Below are 21,137 nucleotides of genomic sequence, written 5' to 3'. Positions count from 1 at the left end.
GAGTTGATCGGTGGAAAAGGGGAACATGACACAAACTTAGAAGTTACTAAAAGGGTTCTATAGGATTGCTACAAAAGAAAATTTTCAATAAGTGATGAATAAAGATAATTAAGGGTCACTCCTGGAAGTATGTTAGTAAAGATATGCAGATTAGATATTTTGCTTTGAGAGTGGTGAATGAGTGGATAGTTTGCCAGAACTAGTTGTGAGTGAATGAGTTTAAAGTGAGATACAATAGGTATTGTTTGTATCTTGCTGTTAATGTGTGTATGTTATTTCAGCTTAAATATCACATACAGATATGTTTAAAGGATATCATAAAATAAGACATGCTTAATCTGAAATTTAAAAAACTTTAAAAGCTTTTACATTTCTAATACCAGATTTGGGAATGTCATATAAATGCTAAGCAAAGCACTCATAATTTCCTTAACTTTCCAAATTTAATGAATTTTTGAATTAACATGTTCGCTGTCAACTGCTCATAGTTGGTATATGAGCCTCACAAGCCAACTACGAATATATTTGTATGCCGATTACCTACCTCCTATGCCAAGCACGAGTTAACCCGTAGTATAAGCACGTTAATTTGGACTCTTGGCTTGTGAATAAAGCAGAGAGCACATCTGGGGTTGGTAGAAGGAAAATAATTTCAGCAAAAGTATAGTATATTATAAGAGGTATTGTTGCTTAAAACTGTGCATTTATCAATGCAAAGAGAAACGAATTTTTTCAACATTTTAATATACATATATTTATATACAATATATATAATGCACAAGTAACAGAAAACAAGTTACATTTTTAGTAAAATACAACACTAACTGTACTGTAAACTTATAAGTGGAAAAAGTCAATCTTCTTGTAAATCAAATTACGAATGGTACACTTTAAAACAATTTTCCACGCACAGTGGTGGTTTTTCATGGCACACAGGACAATAATAACATGTTTCACATCGTTGTTTGTTTATTTCATGTACATACTCGGCATGACTTTGCCGGGAGATTTTTTTTTTTTCTGTAGATGGTAAAATTTCCACATAATGTAGATCCTGAATCCTGCTGATATTCTGTGATATTATAGGCTCATCCATTCCAACAAAAACTGAGATAAATTTATCTCTAAATTTTAATGCAATCATTGCATTTCCAGTAACTATATTATAAAATTTATGCGCATTTTGAATGTATATATATCAAAAATGCATATTGTCAATTTCTTTGCCCATGTAATTGTCTTTGGTAAGGCGGAATAATAAGAAAATATTTTATCAGAAAGATCGATGCCTGATATACCCAAATTACAGTCCCTAATAATATTTGGTTTTAAATGAATTTTACCATTCCGATTTTTCTCTTCAACCATTTCAAATTTGTGCATATTTGAAATGGAAAGAACTTCCCTCTTATCCTTCCATTTGCTGACTAAAACAGGCCCTCTTCTTTGCCAGACAAATCCCCCCCCCCCCACCTCTTTAGTTTCTTCTGTATAACATCTGGTAGATTGTTTTTCCTATTATTTTGCAGCGTTCCACACATGTAAGTTTTTCTGTCAGTAAGAGAATCAGTCAGAGATACAGAATTATAAAAATTGTCGAAATGCAATACCCAGTCTAAATATTCTTCCATCAAGTGAAATACAATATAAAGAGCGTGACCCATTTTCACTAAAGAGGATTCAGATTTACCTGTATAAATTTTTATTTTTATCACCAATCCATTCGATTCGCATAGTTCATAGAATTTCATGGCATATTTTTATTTTTTATGTATTGCCAAAACAACAGTCTATCACAGCATTGACTCATCAATACATAAGTTTCTGTTTGGTGTGTAGCTATTTTGCATTGCACTATTAAAATGATCTAGGACTGGTCTTAGTTTGTGCAATTTATCGTCAGCTGCTTGGGAATAATCTGTGAAATGCAAATAACGCAATAAAATTTGAAATCGATTTCGGCTCATTTTAGAGCGTCAAAATAGGAAATTGTAAATATGATTTGTACTCCAATAATGCTCAATAGATGGTAAATTACAAGAACCCATATGAAGTAGAAGTCCAAGAAATAATTTCATTTCAGGAATGTCTGTTGCTTTCCAGTTTGAAATTCTTTGACTTTTTTGATCTGTGCTCGCCTATGCTCAATATTTTGTAAAGCATATAAATTGGTTTGTTCAACTAGAAGTGTGAGAAAATCTTTAGAAAAAAAAAAGTTCAACCAACTTTTCAATACTGAAATTTGCAATGTCAATTTTAAAACCAGTAGTTTCAATAAAGTCAAATTGTGGGGGCTCTTGTTCTGAATTTTCCCAATTGGTAAATGTTGATGTATTTGGCTGGACGCAAACTTCAGAATTTTCTTCATCATCTGAGTCATCGCTAGAGTTGTCTGTAGGATTATAATCATCTTCAGAATCGGAACCAAATAATTCATACCATTCATCATTGCTCATATCAGAGTAAGCTTCTAATTCTTCATCAGTAAGCTTTCTTTTACTGGCCATGGCATAATTGAAGGTTTTTATTTAGATAATTTTAAACAATTGTAAGACTAGATGCAATAAACCTTACTGCACTGAATGTCACTGACTCTGAACTCAAGTTACACAGTTGTCAGCGCATGTAAGACATAGGTGGGAGGTGATACGAGATTACTCATAGTTGGCATATGAAACAAAATTATGTCTAATAAGCCAGCTACGAGATAACTCGTACTGACCCTGTAGAAGTGAAAGTGCTTGGCATGCGGTAACAAACTATGACTGAGGAGCGTGGCAGCGAACGTGTTAAATTTGCAACAGTCACTAGTAAAAATCAGTCATTGATTCAAAGCACATGTAGCATTATGGCACAGAAAAAAAGTAAATTAATAAGGAAATCAAATATGTAGTCTTATTTTATGGAATACATGTAGAATATATTCCTTATATACACAACTTCACTAAAAATGAATAATAAAAAAGTAAACGAATAAGGAAAACAAATATCTAGTCTTTATAAAATATATTTAACAGTATTCTACAAGAAGTAACTTATTAAGAAACAAATAATACCTAGGTCTTATTACATGGAGAATATTTCAAAGTTGAACAACTTACCAAAAGGAATAGGATCCGGCTTTTCAAGTTGTTGTAACTTATCTAACATTGTTTTTTTAGAAACAGTCGGTGAAGGACTGTCTCTTAGAGGTGTTGCAGATCCTTGTGATGCAGGGCCAGGAGTGACACTTGGAGTGGGAATGGAAGGAGGAGTTGATGAAGAGGGTGGACAACCAAGATTTAAGTTAAACTCTGCAGTTGGACTAGCATGAGGCAAATTAGTGCAGCATGATGATGACGGATGTGGAGATGAACCGCTCTGGTAGGTTGGTCCAAATGAGGTAGGAGAGAGAAATGGATGCATAAATAAGCTTGGAGGTAATCCATTTAATAGTTCTAATTGTAAATTAGCAAGAGCAGTTGTCACATGGCTGGAACCCATATCTGCTGGTGGAGTACTTGTTATATGTGATGGTGATTTGGATGGGGAAGCACTGTAATTTGTTAAATTGCTTCTTCCCTTAGGTGTTGGTGGTGGAGAGCTGGGGTTTGACCTTGATATTTGAGATGTATGGATGTGTAATGAATTTTCATCACAGGGCATTCTGGGAAGAATGCTGAACCATGGTTTTTGTGTACATTGTTTATCACCTAAAGTTCGCAGTATTTGATCTGCTGAGAGGAAATTTGATGGAAAGCCAAGAAAAGGTCCAAAGGGATTATTTGAGTCATTTTTTGGTAAATTAAAGTAAGTACCATTTAATTCTCTATTGGGAACCATTGGTCCATTAAAAAGCATATTCCCTGCTAATAATGAAGCAAAAAATGGTGAATGAAAAAGCCAATTCTGATCTGAGTTATGTAAATTTTGAGTTTCCAATTTTTTATCTGAATCAGAACCAGCATACTGTAAAATCATCCCTTCTTTACTTCTTAAGTTATGGTTGGTTTCTAATTTAGGCATAAATATATTATTTTGAGTTTTATCATCATCACTTTTAACACAGATTTTTTCATCAGGTTTCTGTTTATCACTTTTAGGTTCATCAAAATCTATTTTATCTAAGTGCAGACTAAACTTGGATTCAACGGGTGATAGATCATTCACTAATTTAGTGTCACTACTTTTTGCATCATTTTCTTTTTTGGTATCAATATCCATTTTTTCATGTAAAGCAACTTTATCTTCTTTATTATTACACACACAATCCTGATTGCTCTCGGTGTTTGTTGTAGCAGCAATTGTTGCAGCAATACTAGCAGAAATAGTACTTGTGGTTGTAACAGTAGTAGTAGTAGTAGTGGTAGTAATTGCAGCAGTAGTCACTGTAGAGGTTGCAGTGGTAAAAATAACAGATGAAGTAGTAGAAATAATGGTAGAAGTTGTAGAAGTTGGAGTGGTATCTACAGGAGCTGCAACTATTGTGGTTGGAGTGGCACAAGTGGTTAGAGAAGTGGTGGTAGTGGTGGTGGTAACAGTTGAAACAGAAGGAGCACTTGTCGATGATATCTCAGCAGAAGAAGATGAAGAATTAATTTTTTCTTGTTCTTCACCAGTTTCAGCTGATTCCATGCCTTCTACAAATATTCCTCCAGCACAAGGGAGAATCCAGTAGCGTCGATGATATCTGTCTTGTCCAAAAGTTGTCGCTCTCAAAGAGTTAGAAGCCTTTATTAATTTATTTGTAAACTGATTTTGTTGCTATACAGAAAAAAAAAAAAAAAGTCAGCTTACTGGCCCATTTTTTATTGCTTATAATAATAAAAAAGTTATTTTTTAAGTAAGTTATTTTAGTATAACTTATTAACAGAAGTTAAAAGTAAGATTGGAAAATAATCAGAACTGGGCAGTACAGTCCCAATTTAACGTAAACATCCCATTACTTACATTCTTTACCTTAATTTCAATTATGAAAGTAGAAAATAAGAATTGTTCTATAAGTACTTAACCCACAGTCATTTGATCACTTGTCCCCCCACCTCCTTGTATTAAGGAATCTAACAATCTGCTTGAAGCAATTGAATTTTTGTGGCAATAATTCTTAGCACAAAGGAGAAGAACAGCTTCTTTTCTTTATCAAACCTGAGACTTACTATCCTATGGATATTTTTCGTGAAAACAGGGTGCTTTATCTTAAAATTGGTTTAGTTTGATTTGAGTGACAGCAAAAGCAATAAAGGCTAAAGGTCATCCACTCTACAAGAAGTAATTTATTAAGAAACAAATAATACCTAGGTCTTATTACATGGATGTAATAAGACCTAGGAAGACACAGTTCTCAGAATATTTCAAAGTTGAACAACTTACCAAAACGAATAGGATCAGGCTTTTCAATTGTTGTAACTTATCTAACATATAGGCTGCCAGACCATTAATAGACCTTATTATTTAAAACCTACAACATTATCCTCCTAATAATCTGGATAAGGTTATTACTTAGCCAGAAAATGAGATGAAAAATAAAAAGAAATAAATCTTATCAATCAGTGTTGCTTAAGGGTCACAGCCAGATGACTGGGAGGAGACTTCCAAATATAATTTTAGGAAACTGACTGGAGCTTCTGATCTAATGTCCAACCCCCCCCCCCCCCCATCCTCTTGGGATGAACTCCAGTAGCAGCTATCCTACAGGATACTGAATAAATAATATAATGAGCTGGCAAGTTGGAATTTAGCTGACAAAATTTTATTCTGCACTGCCTTATATCAAAATTAAATAGTAAAACTTTATGAAATTTCTTGCTTTCTGGGACATCACCTGATTAAACAGTGAAAGGTCTGGAACAGACTCAAACTCAACATCAGCAGAATTCAAGATAGGTACCATCAAAGAACTATCAAAAGAAGTGGAATTTGTATGAATTAGCAAGAATTAGAGAAGTACCACACGACATATTTGTTTCAGAAATTACTGTTGCTGAAACAAATATGATGAAACTAGATAAATTATATTTATAAGTGAAAAATAATGATCATGGAAAGAAAAGAGTAGCTATAGTATTCAATAATAAACAGAAGGGAAAGGACAATGAGACTTATTTGTGCTGATGGATCTAGAGAAGGTTCCACTAAGGAAGAAGCAAAGAATTTTTTTGGGAATTAGAAAAGGCAGTTTAAATTTTCATAGCTGTTGCTATTATTCATGTTGAAGTTTTTGGAACAGTAAACTACATAGACACTGGGATGTAAATAAATAATTTACTAACCAAAATTAATTATTTACAGCAGACGTTTTGATAGCTTAAGCTAGCATTATCAGAGGCAATTTAACATTACAAACTCAGTGAAGACACAAACGAAAATGACATGGATAACAAGGACAGTCAAATGCAGGGAGGATGACAGTAGTGCTCATTGTGGCAATTCTTGTTGTTAATGCTGATGGGTACATAGAGCAGTGTGCCAAAATCTATTTAAAATCACACCATCCACTCTGATATAGTTACCCAGGTTCTGTAGAACTTGTGCCACTTCCGGGAACAGCCTCTCCAATTTAAACTGGGATTTGAAGTGGTCTTTCACTAAGGCACCTCAACTATATCAACATGCCTTAGAGAAAGACCACTTCATAAGATTGAAGAAAGCCAGGCCACTGTCACCCTCCATGCACGTGACTGACCTTATTATTCATGTAATTTTAGTTTGTGTCATCATTGAATGTGTAATGTTAAATTGCATCTGATAATGCTAGCTTAAGCTAGCAAAACATTAGCTGTAAATAATTAATTTTAGTTAGTAAATTATTTATTGACATTCCAATGTTCACATAGTTTTCTGTTTCAGAAACTTCGACATGAATAATAGAAAAGGCAGTCAATATAATGAAAATGGAAAAGCTGGTTCTTCTTGGAGATCTAAACAGCAGAGCAGGAAATGTTTCAAAAATTGGAGGAAAGGACAAAAGTAATAACAATGGTAAGTATCTGCTGGATTTCTGTTCGGGATTGTCCTGTTGTTCTTTCCTCTAATTTTTGAAACATTTCCTACTCTGCTGTTTAGATCTCCAAGAAGGACCAGCTTTTATTTATAAAGATATGTGATTTGCATTATGGGATACTAAGGTAAGTGATGTGAAGTCATTAGCCTCTATATATGAGTTGCCCAATCATGAAGTTACACCACGAAAAAACTTTGTTTGCTTGGACTTGGATAAAATATGAAATCAAGAATATAATTTCTTGGCATCTCTAATTTATAGTATAACCAAGTGCAAAAACCTTCAACTTCAAGAGATACAGAAAAATGGTTAATGTAAAATCAGGTATGAAAACAAAGGTGCATACTGTGCCATCATTATTCATTAGCTATATGGATCACATTATGAAAGAAAGTAGTTTTTGATGATATCAAAACTGGAGTGCTTAATCTCTCTTTACTTTATGCAGAATAATGTTATAATCTTAAATAAACACAGTACTAGCTTGTACTTGTACTGGATTAAAATTGAATAACTTCTGCAACAAATTTTTTATCAAAAATCAACAATTAAATGTCAAGGACTATGAAGCCAGTCTACAACACTGAAAATGTTAGCTTCATCCTGAATGAGAAACACAGAAGAAGTAAAACATTTCAGCTATTTAGGCACAATTTTCAGTGATGATGGCAATTAAATATGGAAATAGGTTACAGAATTAGAGTACCTCGATATAATGGACTAATTCAGGCGAAAGGGGGGGTCCATTAAATCTGAAAGTCTGTTACATAATAAAGTAGATTTTCCGAATGTGTATGTTAAAAAATTGACAAATTAGCCGATTTACATGTTTTTACTTATGTAATTAAAATTAAGTACCGTATTTATGAAAAGTTTAATTTTACAGAAAAGTTAAAACTGCTGCAGAAAGTCATGCCATGCGACAAAAGAACCAATTACAGTGTGATCACGTGCTAATCATTCGCCAAACATGTTTATAAGCGGTGACTCGTTTATGTCGGCTAAATTACTAGTGTTTACCCAACATATGATGGCATATTTGCCAAAATTTGCCATCATATATTGGCAAATTTCGTTATTAATTTCCTGTTAAATGTTAAAAAAACAGGAAATTAATAACAAAAAATAACCTGTTAATTTAATTATAAGCAAATCTTGGTTAAAACCATTTTAAAATTAACAGGATGTTAATTTTCACATGTGATAAAACGGACCGGAAATTTTGTCAGTTAAATCCGAAGTCCGTAAAATCGAGGGTTTACCATTCTAGTATAGCAGCAATTTAACTGAATAAATTTATATGGAATAAGATAGAAACTAGTCAAAACCTTAAAGTAGCTGTATATAAGAGTTCAAACCAATTTTCACTTATGGATTTGAGAACAGGGTTAGAAAAAAAATAGTTGATCAGTAGCAGGAGGCCACAGATATAAGAGTTCTGAGTGAAAAAGTAAAAAATAAGGGGAATGTATAGATGACATCAATGATAGAATCAAATAAAAAATAAAAATATTAGGAACAATCCATTCTTAGTATTCAGATTAAGTAGAGCAAATCTCAGGTGGTATGGTTATGTGCCATAACAGGAGAGAGAGAGAGAGGTTAACAAAATAGGTGTTTTCTCCCTATTCACGAATGTCCCCCTCAAAGAAACCTTAGAGCTTATCCAAGCTAAATTTCCTCCCGATATCTCAGCCCTATTTCAGTTTACAATGAACTCAGGCTATTTCGTTTGGCAGGAAAAATTCTACAAACAGATAGAGGGGACAGCCATGGGTTCACCACTTTCCCCACCCTTGGCCAACTTCTTCATGGAGATGTTTGAAGAGAAAGCCTTAAACTCAGCCCCACAAAAACCTACCATATGGCTTCGCTACGTTGATGATGTTTTCACTATTTGGCCACATGGCCCTGATTCACTCCTCTCCTTCCTAACACACTTGAACAACCAACACCCTAGAATCAAATTCACCCTGGAAAAAGAGGAAAACAATAACCTCCCCTTCCTAGACACACTAGTCACCCGCCAACCTGATGGAACCTTGGTTTTCTCAGTTTATAGAAAACCCACCCATACAGGCAGATACATTCACCAACAATCCCCCCCCCCCCCCTCACAACAATATGGAGTTATTAAAACATTATTCAACAGGGCAAAAATAATCTGTTCTAATGATCAAGCCCTAACCACTGAACTAAATCACATCCGTGACACTTTCTCAGCCAACGGCTACCCCCTCCAAAAAATACTTAACCCAGTTATCCACAACCCACCACCCCCTCCCCTTCACAAAAAAGATTACTCTAAATCTATCACGATTCCCAACATCAGAGGCACCTCGGAAAAAATCAAAAAAATCCTAAAAAAACATGACTTGACCACTTGTTACAGACCACATAGAAAACTGGCATCCCTTATCCGCTCCACCAAAGACCAACCACTTCCCCTAGACCTACCTGGTGTATACCAGGTCCCTTGCAGCTGTAAACTGTCCTACTTTGGCCAAACAGGCAGGACAGCAAATATCAGAATCTCAGAACACAAGGATTACATCCGATTTTACCAGTACAGCTACTCTGGGCTTGCAGACCACGCTCTGGATACTCGCCACAGAATAAGATGGAAGAAAGCCACAGTAATACACCGCAGCAAGTTCAAGTATGAAAGACTATTCATGGAATCAGCCTCGGCCCTTAGGAACATGCCAAACCTCAACAAATTTGGATGCATGAAACTGCCCCAAATTTGGGAAACTTTTATCAGAAGAACTTCAGCCCAAAGGCCAAGAACTACCAATATAGCCCGCCAGGGGGCACCATCAGGACTTTAGGAAAAGCTAGCTTCAGTCTCATTTGCTGTTATTAGTACTTGTGTGCACATGTCTGTGTAGTAAGTTCACAAGAAGATGGCAACGTGACGTTCGCCGAAATATCGGAAAGTATAAGTTTATTTAATCTATATTTCTAGTATACGCTGTCAATTCCTTAAATATTAGTTATCAACTAAAAAACACACGTACTAACCAGTGATAAGTTTTAACACGTAAATATGTCATCCCAAGTATCTTGTGACATCCTCAGTACAGTAAGTCAAACAATACTAGGAATAACATACAGTTAGGGAGCATGAGTACAATGGAATCTCAATATGCACCCAGGTGTGTTATAGAATTAAATTAAAATATAACTGAAAAAAAAAAAAAAGATAACATATATAAAGAGATTATTTTACACAATTTTGTATGACAATTTCCCATACTTAAGGAATAGCAAGAACATCATTGTAGTTTAAATTTGGTCTGTGTAGTAGGGCTTCAGCACTTTCTTTATATAAACATTCATGTTTATATAAAGATATATGTAAAAGTTTTGTCTTTTCCCAATGGATCCTATCATTTGGGTTTTCAACTCCATGTTGAGCGAGGTCAGATTTCTGCAGTTTGAAAAGACAAATGTGATTCTGATGTTCTGCAATGTGTTTATGAACAGATCTACCTGTCTGTCCAAAGTAGGATAACTTGCAGGAGCATGGGACCTCATACACGCCAGGTAACAGAGATGAGAGTTTGTCTTTAGGAGAAGGTAACAAGTTATAGATCTGGTTGATGGGTTTACTCAACAAGGAGTTGAAAACCCAAACTATAGGATCCATTGAAAAACGACAAAGCTTTTACATAGATCTTTATATAAACATGAACGTTTATACAAAGAAAGTGCTGAAGCCCTACTACACAGACCAAATTTAAACCGCAATGACGTTCTTGCTATTCCTAAAGTATGGGAAATTGTCATACAAAATTGTGTAAAATAATCTCTTTATATATGTTATTTATTTATTTAGTTATATTTTAATTTAATTCTATAGCACGCTACTTCACACATATTGAGATTCCATTGTAATTATGTGCCCTAACTGTATGTTATTCCTAGTATTGGAACAATACTGAATTACTGTACTGAGGATGTCCCAAGATACTTGGGATGAAATATTTACGTATGAAAACTCATCACTGTGTTAGTATGTGTTTTTTAGTGATGAATTCACCACAGGTTTCATTGTATAAAAAAAACATCATTCTAAATTACTGAAATATTATACTATGAGACAATAAATAATACATACACAACAAACAACCGCCTTTCTTTTTTTTTGGATAAACTCATTAGTACAAATTTGTTTTCTTGTTTTCCATGATTTTGACTTTTGCAACATTTAAACAATCTTTAAAATATAAAATCTTTTTGCTGAAGGCTTTCCCTTAAAAATACATGTCACAATGTTTAAAAAAATGGAAAATTATTTAAATTAACTCAACATACATAAATTGAAATTGGTGTTTAATGTGCTGTCAACAAGGATCCTATCCTATCAGTGGTCCTAACAGGCACTTAAGTGCCCACGACCTTACCAAATATTCTTGGACTTCGCAACTGTAACTTGAGGATAAGGTGGTTAGTCCTATGCCTCCTGGTGTGCATTATATATGTAGATGCATGTGTTCACGGGGCCAGTTTGCCTGTTCTGGGGGTGAAACACCCCAATCCCCATCTTTGAATGGGACCAGCTAACTCACCTTTTGTTGAAAGAGGCCAGATAAAGGTTTCTCACTGCAGGAATTGAATCCAGAGGTCTTTCTGACCAAAGGGCTTTATCTATACTGACTGAGCTACAGATACTCTCTCAACATGGGATGCTGCCTATTAAAATCTTCTCCACTGGTTTCGTTGATTCAAAGAAGCTATTTATTGTCAGTCAAACTGTGTGCTTATGAGTAGATGCAGGCTTTCGAAAGCAGATTCTACGGAATAGAGTGGTTAATGCTAAGACATAATATCCTATGTCTGTAAATTGAACATTTTCTTCTGACCAGTTTGCTTGTTTTCTGGAAAGAAAAACCTTAATTATGGAAGAAAAAATCACTGCCACCTCCGTATGAGACTGGTTAAGTCACCTACTATTGAAAAGTCCTGATAAAGGTTCTTCACATCCTATTGGAATTCTATCTCAAGTCTTCAAAGGGCATCGTTAAACTCAACGAGCTACGGGAGGCAGAATTGTCACTAGTATTATATGTTCAAGATTTGTGACATCAACACTGGAACATTTATCCTCTTCAAAATCACTTCTACTGAATTTCTCAAATCTTTCGGCAAATTAGCACCTGTTTCTTTTATCCCCACCTCCAAATAACTATTTGCACTGAAAAATTTTCACATTTTAAATGACATTCTATTAACTAGTACTGTAAAATTGTGTATAGAAGGATTTTTATACAAAAATACCTTATATACTGACTTTACTGGTAAATGAAATTCCAGTCAATTTACTTGTGATTAATCAGAAAAATGTTATGTTTAGTAATATAGAAATAAATTTGTGAATTGTTAAATAGTGTAACCGCTAAAAGTTTTATAAAAGAACAAAGAAAGTTAAATGTGAAATAATTTGTGTGAAAAGAATGTTTCAGACAAAGTTATTTCCAGACACATTATCTTATTAACTTATGACCTAGGCTATTACAATCATGAAGGTCAAATATGTACGGGGGTTTCCCACCGTAATGCAACGATGGAAAAGGGTGGCAGGTGCAGACTCACGAAATACCCAAGGGATTAAACTTAAGAGAACTTCAAGTGTTAAGAGAAAGTCAAGCGAGCCAGATAAATGGGAGTTGCTGCGACGACACAAAAGAATAGGTTAAGAGTTACACCGATGCAGTCACGAGAGGGTTATGGTGAGGCAGGTTATGGAGTTACGATGTAAGTTATGAGGGTTACAGCAATGGAGTTTTGCTAAACGTCTTCAGGCGGAAGGCCAAGCAGAAGGAGAGGCAGATTTGATGTGTGTGGCAGAATAAATTCGTTCTGTTTTGGATCCAGGTTCTGGAAAGCTTCCTCGACTCAAGGTCGGAGTCCTGCGTTCCAGCCGATAGATGCCAGAAGTGTGAGACATCTAATTTGAGTTGTGTTTAGAAGAAAGTAGTTGCCGGATTTTCATGCTGCCAAGTTCCTGACGTTCGCAAAAGATTGGAAAGTATCAGAGAAAAGAGAATTCAAGATTGTATGACAGTGAACTTGACTACTATTTCAAAGTAAAGTTTTTATGTTGTTTTTACTAGAGACAGAAATGTGACAGTGATTTGTCTGAAGTTTTCTTTGAGTTATCTTGTTCAGTCGTATGAGAAAAACCTTAGCATAATTTAAGGTGAAATATTATGTGCTTAATATTGTTGGTATTAGCTAAGCCTGCTTTTGTTTAGAATGGAAGAATTGCTCTGTGTGTGATTAAGTGCTAACTGAAGAAATATCATAGACATGTTGTTTTACAAGGATTGTTTACCTAAGAGGTTTAATTTTATTTGTATTCATGAGTTGCTATTGAAGTATAGAGCCAGAGAATTAACTTGTAATTTTAGTATTATCCCTTTTTGAGCTTTCTTTGATTATGAATAAATTGTTTTCTTGTTTAAATAATTTGCCTGATTCCTATTTACCAATGCACTGCTCATAAATTTCGAATCTGTGTGTCCTAGAGTTGAATAGCCACGCCTGTAGTATAGAAGTTTTACGTTGTTGCTAGATTTAGTATTAAGTAAGAGAGAAAGGTTCTGTTTAACTTAGTATTTTTCTTTGGAAGGATATTCATCTCCTATCCACGAATTTTGGTGGCACAGCTAGAAATCAAATGATTTTCCAAAATTCAATTTAGAAAAAAATGCCAGTTGTTCAGACAAAGAGATTGGCTCCAGCCAGAGACAATTTCTTAGATCTCAGGTTTTGTACACATGAACAATAACATTTGTGGCCTTGGGACAAAGGGGGAATTAAGTTGAGTGAGAGAATTGAAGGTTAAGAGATTATATCAAGCAATGGATTATATGCTCAGAAATACGACTGTATGAAGTTAAAGTAAAGTAAATTAAGAAAAGTAAAATTTTGAAGATAAGTTTTGAATAAGATAAAATAAAGCATAAATTTAACAATGGCGCAGACGACAAGATTTAATAAGATAAAATAAAACGTATAAATTTTTGTATAAAAATCTTTCTATACACGATTTTACAGTACCCAATAAACTTAATATTATCTTGATTACCCTTAAGTGTAACTATTATCACAAGCAATCAAACTTTCTTCTCTAGATTCTATTCCTTCAGAGATACTTGCTTTATTTTATTTTCACGTTTCTTACCAATACCAAAGAAATAAAAATGACAGACTTTACTATAATACTTAACAAATTACTAGCCAGTAAACTAAGAGTAATTCTTCTATATGGGTAATTTGGCAAAGCTGTACCATTTATCAATAATATAATTTGTAAACTTATAATTAAAACTTAAACTTAAACAAATATTAAGGAATTTAGAACTTGCTTCTTGCTTCAGATTCATTTCCACACTAACACGTTTTATGCAATTTTGCTGGCTACCTTGTTTTTCTATCAAAAACAATTTTACTTTTTAATTCTGACTGAAGATGAAATCATCTAGTAAAAGGCATCTAGCAAATGTAATGAGAGCCTAGTAGTGATCTGATAATTAACATAAGCAGAAACTCATTATCACTATGCATATAGATTTGTTTAATTATATTTTAAAAGTTAAGCTACATTTGTTGACATAATTAAAATTCAAGGATTTGTTAAAATTACCTATGACATGAAACTTAATTATGGAATTTACCTTGGAAAGTTTTTCAATTTTTTTCCCAAGTTCTTCATCTGTTAGTTGTGGTTCTTCATCCTTGACCAATAATAATAAAATGATATATATATTAGATTGTTTATAACTGCAGTTGACTGTGTAAGTTTTAAATTATATTAACTCAGCTGTTAATATTAAGTAAGTCTACTTTGAAGAACATAGCAGATATATCCTTCCATCACTGTCAAATCAAACCATGCATCAGTATGATGGAAATCCTTTCACAGGATCTCAGGAAAAAAAAAAAAAAAAAAAAAAAAAAAAAAAAAAAAAAACATATATATATATATATATATATACATACAGAAGTCTTAACATAGCTGAAGGGCTATCTTTGGAGTCAACATCAGCAATGAAGCATCCTCGTAATTTCAACATTTACACTGATCAAGAGGCTGTTTTTCCAAGTTGACATTCAGCATAATGAACATGGGCTACACATGTATCAAGCTCAAAAAGATGTTCATAATGACTTGTTCTTTTTTTTTCCTATTACAATTTTGAATCATTTATACAAGTTACCTGCCTGTAGTGTTCAGTATTTTGTGACTAGTGTGCTTTTTTGTGCTGTGAGATGCTTGTTTAATTTCATTACAGTATCAATGCTGAATACATTAATTTTCTGATACTGTGATTCCAACACAGTATCAGAAAATCAATGTATTCAGCAATGATTTATTCTTTATATGGTATTATTAATGCTGTTAAAATATAAAACGAATAGCAGAATCTTATCAAAAATACTGCACTTACATTAATACTTTTGTTAAGCTGGATAAGGGAAATAGATATACCATGATATTGTTAGACTTTGCAAAAGCATTTGATGAGATAGCACATAAACCCTATATAAGCTATAGCAAACAGAGACTGACATGAAGCTGGAATTATAAACAAGACATTGGCTGATGGACAGACATCAGAGAGGAATATATGGTATAATCAAATAAAAGAAAAGCACCACCCCTATTCTATTTATCAATTGAAGAACACAAGAGATATATGTTCTCCTATGTTCTTCAATTGATAAATTGAGGATGGCAATAACGACAAATTAAAGATGTCCAGAAATTACATTTTTGGTTTACTCCTATATCTAAATGTAAGCACACAAAGTTTGCGTGTGAAGTATATTGGTGTCCAAAACCTAAGGACAAATGCTATTTCTGAAGATTACAACTGCAAATTCAGACAAATCAACTTGTAACAATTTGTATAAATGGCGATTTAAAGCAGAAAGCAGATGCATATTCATATTTCTGAATTGCATGCAAAGGGATCATGTGGTAGCACTCAACAGAATAAAAGGCAAAAGGAAAATTGTGTTTGAAGGAAGCACTTTTCGTGAAGAAATAAAGTTTCAAACTTGGATGTTTTGTAATATTTCAAAGGCATCATCTAGATGATTTCAAGCAAGGAATAATTATTAGACAGCATAAAGAAAGTCACAGAATTACTGATATTGCCAGAGAGTTTGAAATCTCACATAGCATTGTATTCAGGTTGTGGGTAGTGTTTCAAACTTTGTTTGTTTCCAGTTGAATAAATTATTAAGCCAAGAATATAATTTCTTGGCATCTTTAATTTATAGTATAAATAAGTGAAAAAAATTTCAACATCTATCTCTAATCCACAGCAATAATTAATTCTGCAGGATGATTTGAAATGAAAGAGAATGACATGGTCACCAGTTTAATGTGGCAATGAGCAATGCAATTTGGGCTGTAAAGATGGTAAGCTGTATTTTATTGATGGAATTGCACTAAAAGAAATTGATGAACCTATGAATTTGGAAATGGGGCATGATGGTCATTATCCCTGCTAAACAAACACCTGAGAAGCAGGGATAAGGAGGATATTGTATTTCTTCCTAAGGCACTGATATGATCACATGGACTACTGTGAACAAATTTGGTCATCTCATTTCGTTGGGGATTCAGAAGTGAGTGACCAAAATGCTGACTAGTGCATGGAGTGTTCCCTTATGGGGAGGGGAGGGGAAAGAAGTTTATGGATTACAAAGTTTAGCTGACAGGTAAAAAAGGAGGGATACTATACTTTGGTGAAAATTTTATACAATTAAATTTCTACTATAAGATTCCACCATCTTAATTTTTATGTGAATAGAAAAATTATATAAGTCCACATGATTTTGGTAATGTAACTTTTTACTTTAATTAGTTTAAAATAATGACCATTTCTCAAAAATTCTTGCAAATAATATAATTTTTTACTAAATTTTGATACAAATAGCAGATAGAATGTGTATGCAGTGAAGGAGACAGTAATATCCAAACAAGTTTCAATCATCCCCCCCCACCTTTACAAAATTTGTAAGATAAAAAAGAGACATCATCATGTTTGTGACAATTTATCACTCAATTTTTGTTATATATGTGGACAGCATACATTAAAAAAAAGTAATAAATAAAAATTTCTAAATAACTTAGGGAATTGAAACAACGTAGATCCGAATATAAATTAAATAATATTTTAATAGATATTTCCGATATTTCGGCAATGTCACATTGCCATTTTCTAAAGGAACTTACAAAAAGGCAGGTGCACACAAGGCAATAACAATACAGTAACTAAGAATGAAGATTTGAAGCTATCGTTCTCCTAGAAGTCCTGATGGTGCCCTCTGGAGGGCTAAGTAGGCGTTCTTGGCCGTTGGGCTGAAGGTCTGCTGATGTATGCCTCCCAAATTTGGGGCAGTCGCATACAACCAAATTTGTTGAGGTTTGGAGAGTTTCTTAGGGCAGAGGCTGATTCCATAAATAATCTTTCGAATTTATATTTGCTCCGGTGTATTATTGTTGCTTTCTTCCACCGTATTCTGTGGCGAGTATCCAGAGCATGGTCTGCAAGACCAGAATGGCTATACTTGTAAAACCGGATGTAGTCCTTGTGTTCAGAAATTCTGATATTCGCTGTCCTGCCTGTTTGGCCAAAGTACGACAGTTGTACTTTGGCCAAACAGGCAGGACAGCGAATATCAGAATTTCTGAACACAAGGACTACATCCGGTTTTACAAGTATAGCCATTCTGGTCTTGCAGACCATGCTCTGGATACTCGCCACAGAATACGGTGGAAGAAAGCAACAATAATACACCGGAGCAAATATAAATTCGAAAGATTATTTATGGAATCAGCCTCTGCCCTAAGAAACTCTCCAAACCTCAACAAATTTGGTTGTATGCGACTGCCCCAAATTTGGGAGGCATACATCAGCAGACCTTCAGCCCAACGGCCAAGAACGCCTACTTAGCCCTCCAGAGGGCACCATCAGGACTTCTAGGAGAACGATAGCTTCAAATCTTCATTCTTAGTTACTGTATTGTTATTGCCTTGTGTGCACCTGCCTTTTTGTAAGTTCCTTTAGAAAATGGCAATGTGACATTGCCGAAATATCGGAAATATCTATTAAAATATTATTTAATTTATATTCGGATCTACGTTGTTTCAATTCCCTATGTTATTAAGAAATAATAAATAAAAAGAATATTGATATATAGCCAAAAAAAAAAAAAAGCCCATTATTTATTTTGCATAAAGGTAATACTGCATGACACAGGTTATAGCAGTATATATGCTATTAATAAATAAATAAAAATTATATGCAGATGAATTAGTGAATAAGATAAAATGCATTAATCAATAGTTCTGCACCAGGTATTAATAAAGTTATCTTCTTCCTCTTTATAGTGCTTTAATCCTGCTTAGGTGCAGGGTCTGTATTGATTATGTGACAGTGCGAAACCCCAACTAGCTTGTCGCAGAGTCCAGTGGGGTGGGGAGGATAGCAATTTTTATGATAGTAGAAGTGTGGATGGGGCCAGTTTGCCTATTCTGGGGGATGAAAAACCACAGTTTCTGGGTGTAAACTCCTGTATAAGACTAACTCACCTTTAGCCGAAAGAAACCAGATAGGTTCCCCATGTCATGGATGGGAATCAAACCCAGGTCTTTCTGAGCAAAGGGCTCCGTCTATACTGAGCTATGGGGGCTCTATTAATAAACAGTTATAATGAGTGATAAATAAAGCATATGTACAAAAAACAGAGTATCTATGCATTAAAGGTATTAAAAATAATTATCTATACAAGGTATTAAATTAAAAATAGTTATAAAAATATAAATGAGTAAATAAAATGTATGTACAAAGTTTATATGGAATCTACATATAAACAAATTTATAATCAAATGTGTTTAAATAAATTAATTATTTATAAAAATTTCATGCAATTTGTCCAAGTCTGATAACACCTGCCTAAGAGTATAAAGCTCGGCCAGATAAGTAAAAATGTCATTCTTCTCTAGTGTGAAGTACCAGCATTTCACCAGAATATGACTAAAGGTGAGATGGGTACTGCATTTCTCACAGATAGGCAGGTCATCAACTCTCTCAGTAAATAAGAATGTGTAAGATGACTATACCCTATGCAGAACCTAGCAAGAACAACTTCCCCTCTTCTGTTTCAATGTTAACTAGACTGCCAATGCTTAATTTTGGGTTTAATCTCATGCACTTTGTTTGTCAGTGCTTCCTTATAGGAGTATACCACTGGGCAATTAACTATGATTTTATGAACTGTTCGTAGTGCTTTAATCCTGCTCAGGTGCAGTATATAGTTCCGTCACAACAATATGTTGTGACGGAACTATATACTGAAAATTCGTTCAACAATATGTTGAAAAAGTATGAGCTGATCAGGTGGTTGCATCTGTGATGTCATTTCCCTTAATTCCAATGTGGTGGGGAATCCAGTACAACCAACCAAACAATCAAAACTAAAGGTCTTCACATTTTGTACAAAAGTTGTAGTACCTCACCAAGCATTGGATTATAAAATGGGAAGGAGATGCATAAATTACACAATTTTGGTAGAAATTTTCTTTTACATGCACAAGCTTGCAATGAATAACATATGACTCTGCTGTATAATTATTACAATAGAGTGGGATCTGGTTAGAGATAGTAATGTTAGGAAACACAACAGTGTTTTTGACCAACAGAGATATCTGATTTTGAACAATCAGTATAGATAGGCAAAAAAACAACAAAGTTGGAAGCTCTGTGTGCATTAAACAATTGAAGGAAGACAAGGTGATGGTGCATGAGATTTTTGTGGTTGACAAAGAGGTTTCAGGATGGGGTGCAAGCCTCAATGGAGGAATGCATTCATTACCATAGCTTTTTTAACATGCATATCAAAAGAATGAATAAGGCTTAAGTGTGTGATATTGGACCTCCCAACATACAGAAAAAAGCAACTAGTTCATGTAGGATGATCAAGAAGGGAGTTCATTTGATTCAACATAAAGAGTTTGAAAAGCACTGATGGCTATTTGGATGACCTGATGGATAGGGTACAACCACCAGAGCATGTTCTCCCTTGCAGAACTGCAAACTTCGGATTCATAAAATCAAGCTTTGAATGTACGAGTGCACAATAAATGCGAGTAAAGAACATCGATCAGTACACCATTCTCTAGAGGACAGAGTGCAGAAGGTTTTCAATGATTTCTTGCATTTGTCCAGAAGATAACAAATATGTGAAAAGAATGTTAGCTTTCTGTCAAAGATGAGTCCCAAGAACTTGGCCTCATTTGTTCCTGGGATAATACTTTATCAGATTCTTAAATCAGGATTGGAGAGAAGAGTACACAAACAGTTTTTCTGCAGAAAACCTGAACATATAATCAAGTTCAGTCAAACAAACATTCAGACAAAGCTCATAAAAAGACACGATAAATTGCTTGTTGAAGTTGTCTTTCAATGATCCTCATATTGCAGGTAAACCATAAACACAGTAAACAGTCAAGTTACTGACATAAAGGCAACTGCCTACTGTGAGAGGAAGTTTTCAGTAATTGAGTTCACTTTAATAGAGAGTAGAGTCCCACTCAGGAAAGAGTCTTGAGGAAGTTTAATGATATGGCTGAGTCTTTTAAGTCAGGATGCTTCCCATTCGGACTTTAGACTCGACTGGAAAGAGAGTGCTTAAGAAAAGACAGAAAGGTGTCCCCTCAGACCAAGATTAAACAGATCTTTTAATATGCCACATCTTAGGCTGTATCATAAGCTTTTTTCATGTCAAAGAACACTGAAATCAGATGTTCTCATTTCAGGAAAGCATATCTTATACAGTATAGTGCAAAACTGTACTGAACTTCGAAATCCCCTTCAAGTTTTTAAGATATGCCATTCAACTGCATGCACATTGATAGTAGAGTACATATAGAGTCTACACCATTACATTCAGCTGAGGCAATGGAGTTGATGTTCAAAGTAAAGATGTTTATTGTTGAGCATTATTTTTGTTCATACGGAGTTCGTAGAGCAAATTGTCCAAAACACAGTCAATGTCAAACAGCAAAAAACTTGGGATACTGGGGCAGTCACTACAGAGAATCCTTAAGGTGCCTTTTTGTATCATTCAGGTG

At 34.3% G+C, this 21,137-nt stretch overlaps 1 protein-coding gene across 1 annotated transcript in view; it reads right to left on the bottom strand.

Moving 5' to 3' along the window:
• The window catches only part of LOC150098964 (bromodomain adjacent to zinc finger domain protein 2B-like), a 632,705-nt gene that overhangs the window by 160,306 nt on the left and 451,262 nt on the right, over nucleotides 1-21,137 (bottom strand). Inside the window, exons 23-24 of the mRNA XM_090405782.1 lie at nucleotides 14,665-14,724; nucleotides 3,102-4,743 (exon numbers count right to left, since the gene is read on the bottom strand). Coding sequence (XP_090261908.1) covers nucleotides 3,102-4,743; nucleotides 14,665-14,724 — 1,702 coding nt within the window. The remainder of the gene's footprint in view (nucleotides 1-3,101; nucleotides 4,744-14,664; nucleotides 14,725-21,137) is intronic.

Source organism: Typopeltis vanoorti, chromosome 15, assembly GCF_054136105.1.
Source record: "Typopeltis vanoorti isolate ZY-2024b chromosome 15, IOZ_Tvanoo_1.0, whole genome shotgun sequence".
Lineage (NCBI taxonomy): Eukaryota > Metazoa > Arthropoda > Arachnida > Uropygi > Thelyphonidae > Typopeltis > Typopeltis vanoorti.
The sequence above is the reverse complement of the archived record's forward strand: the minus strand, read 5'-3'. Positions and strand labels throughout refer to the sequence as shown.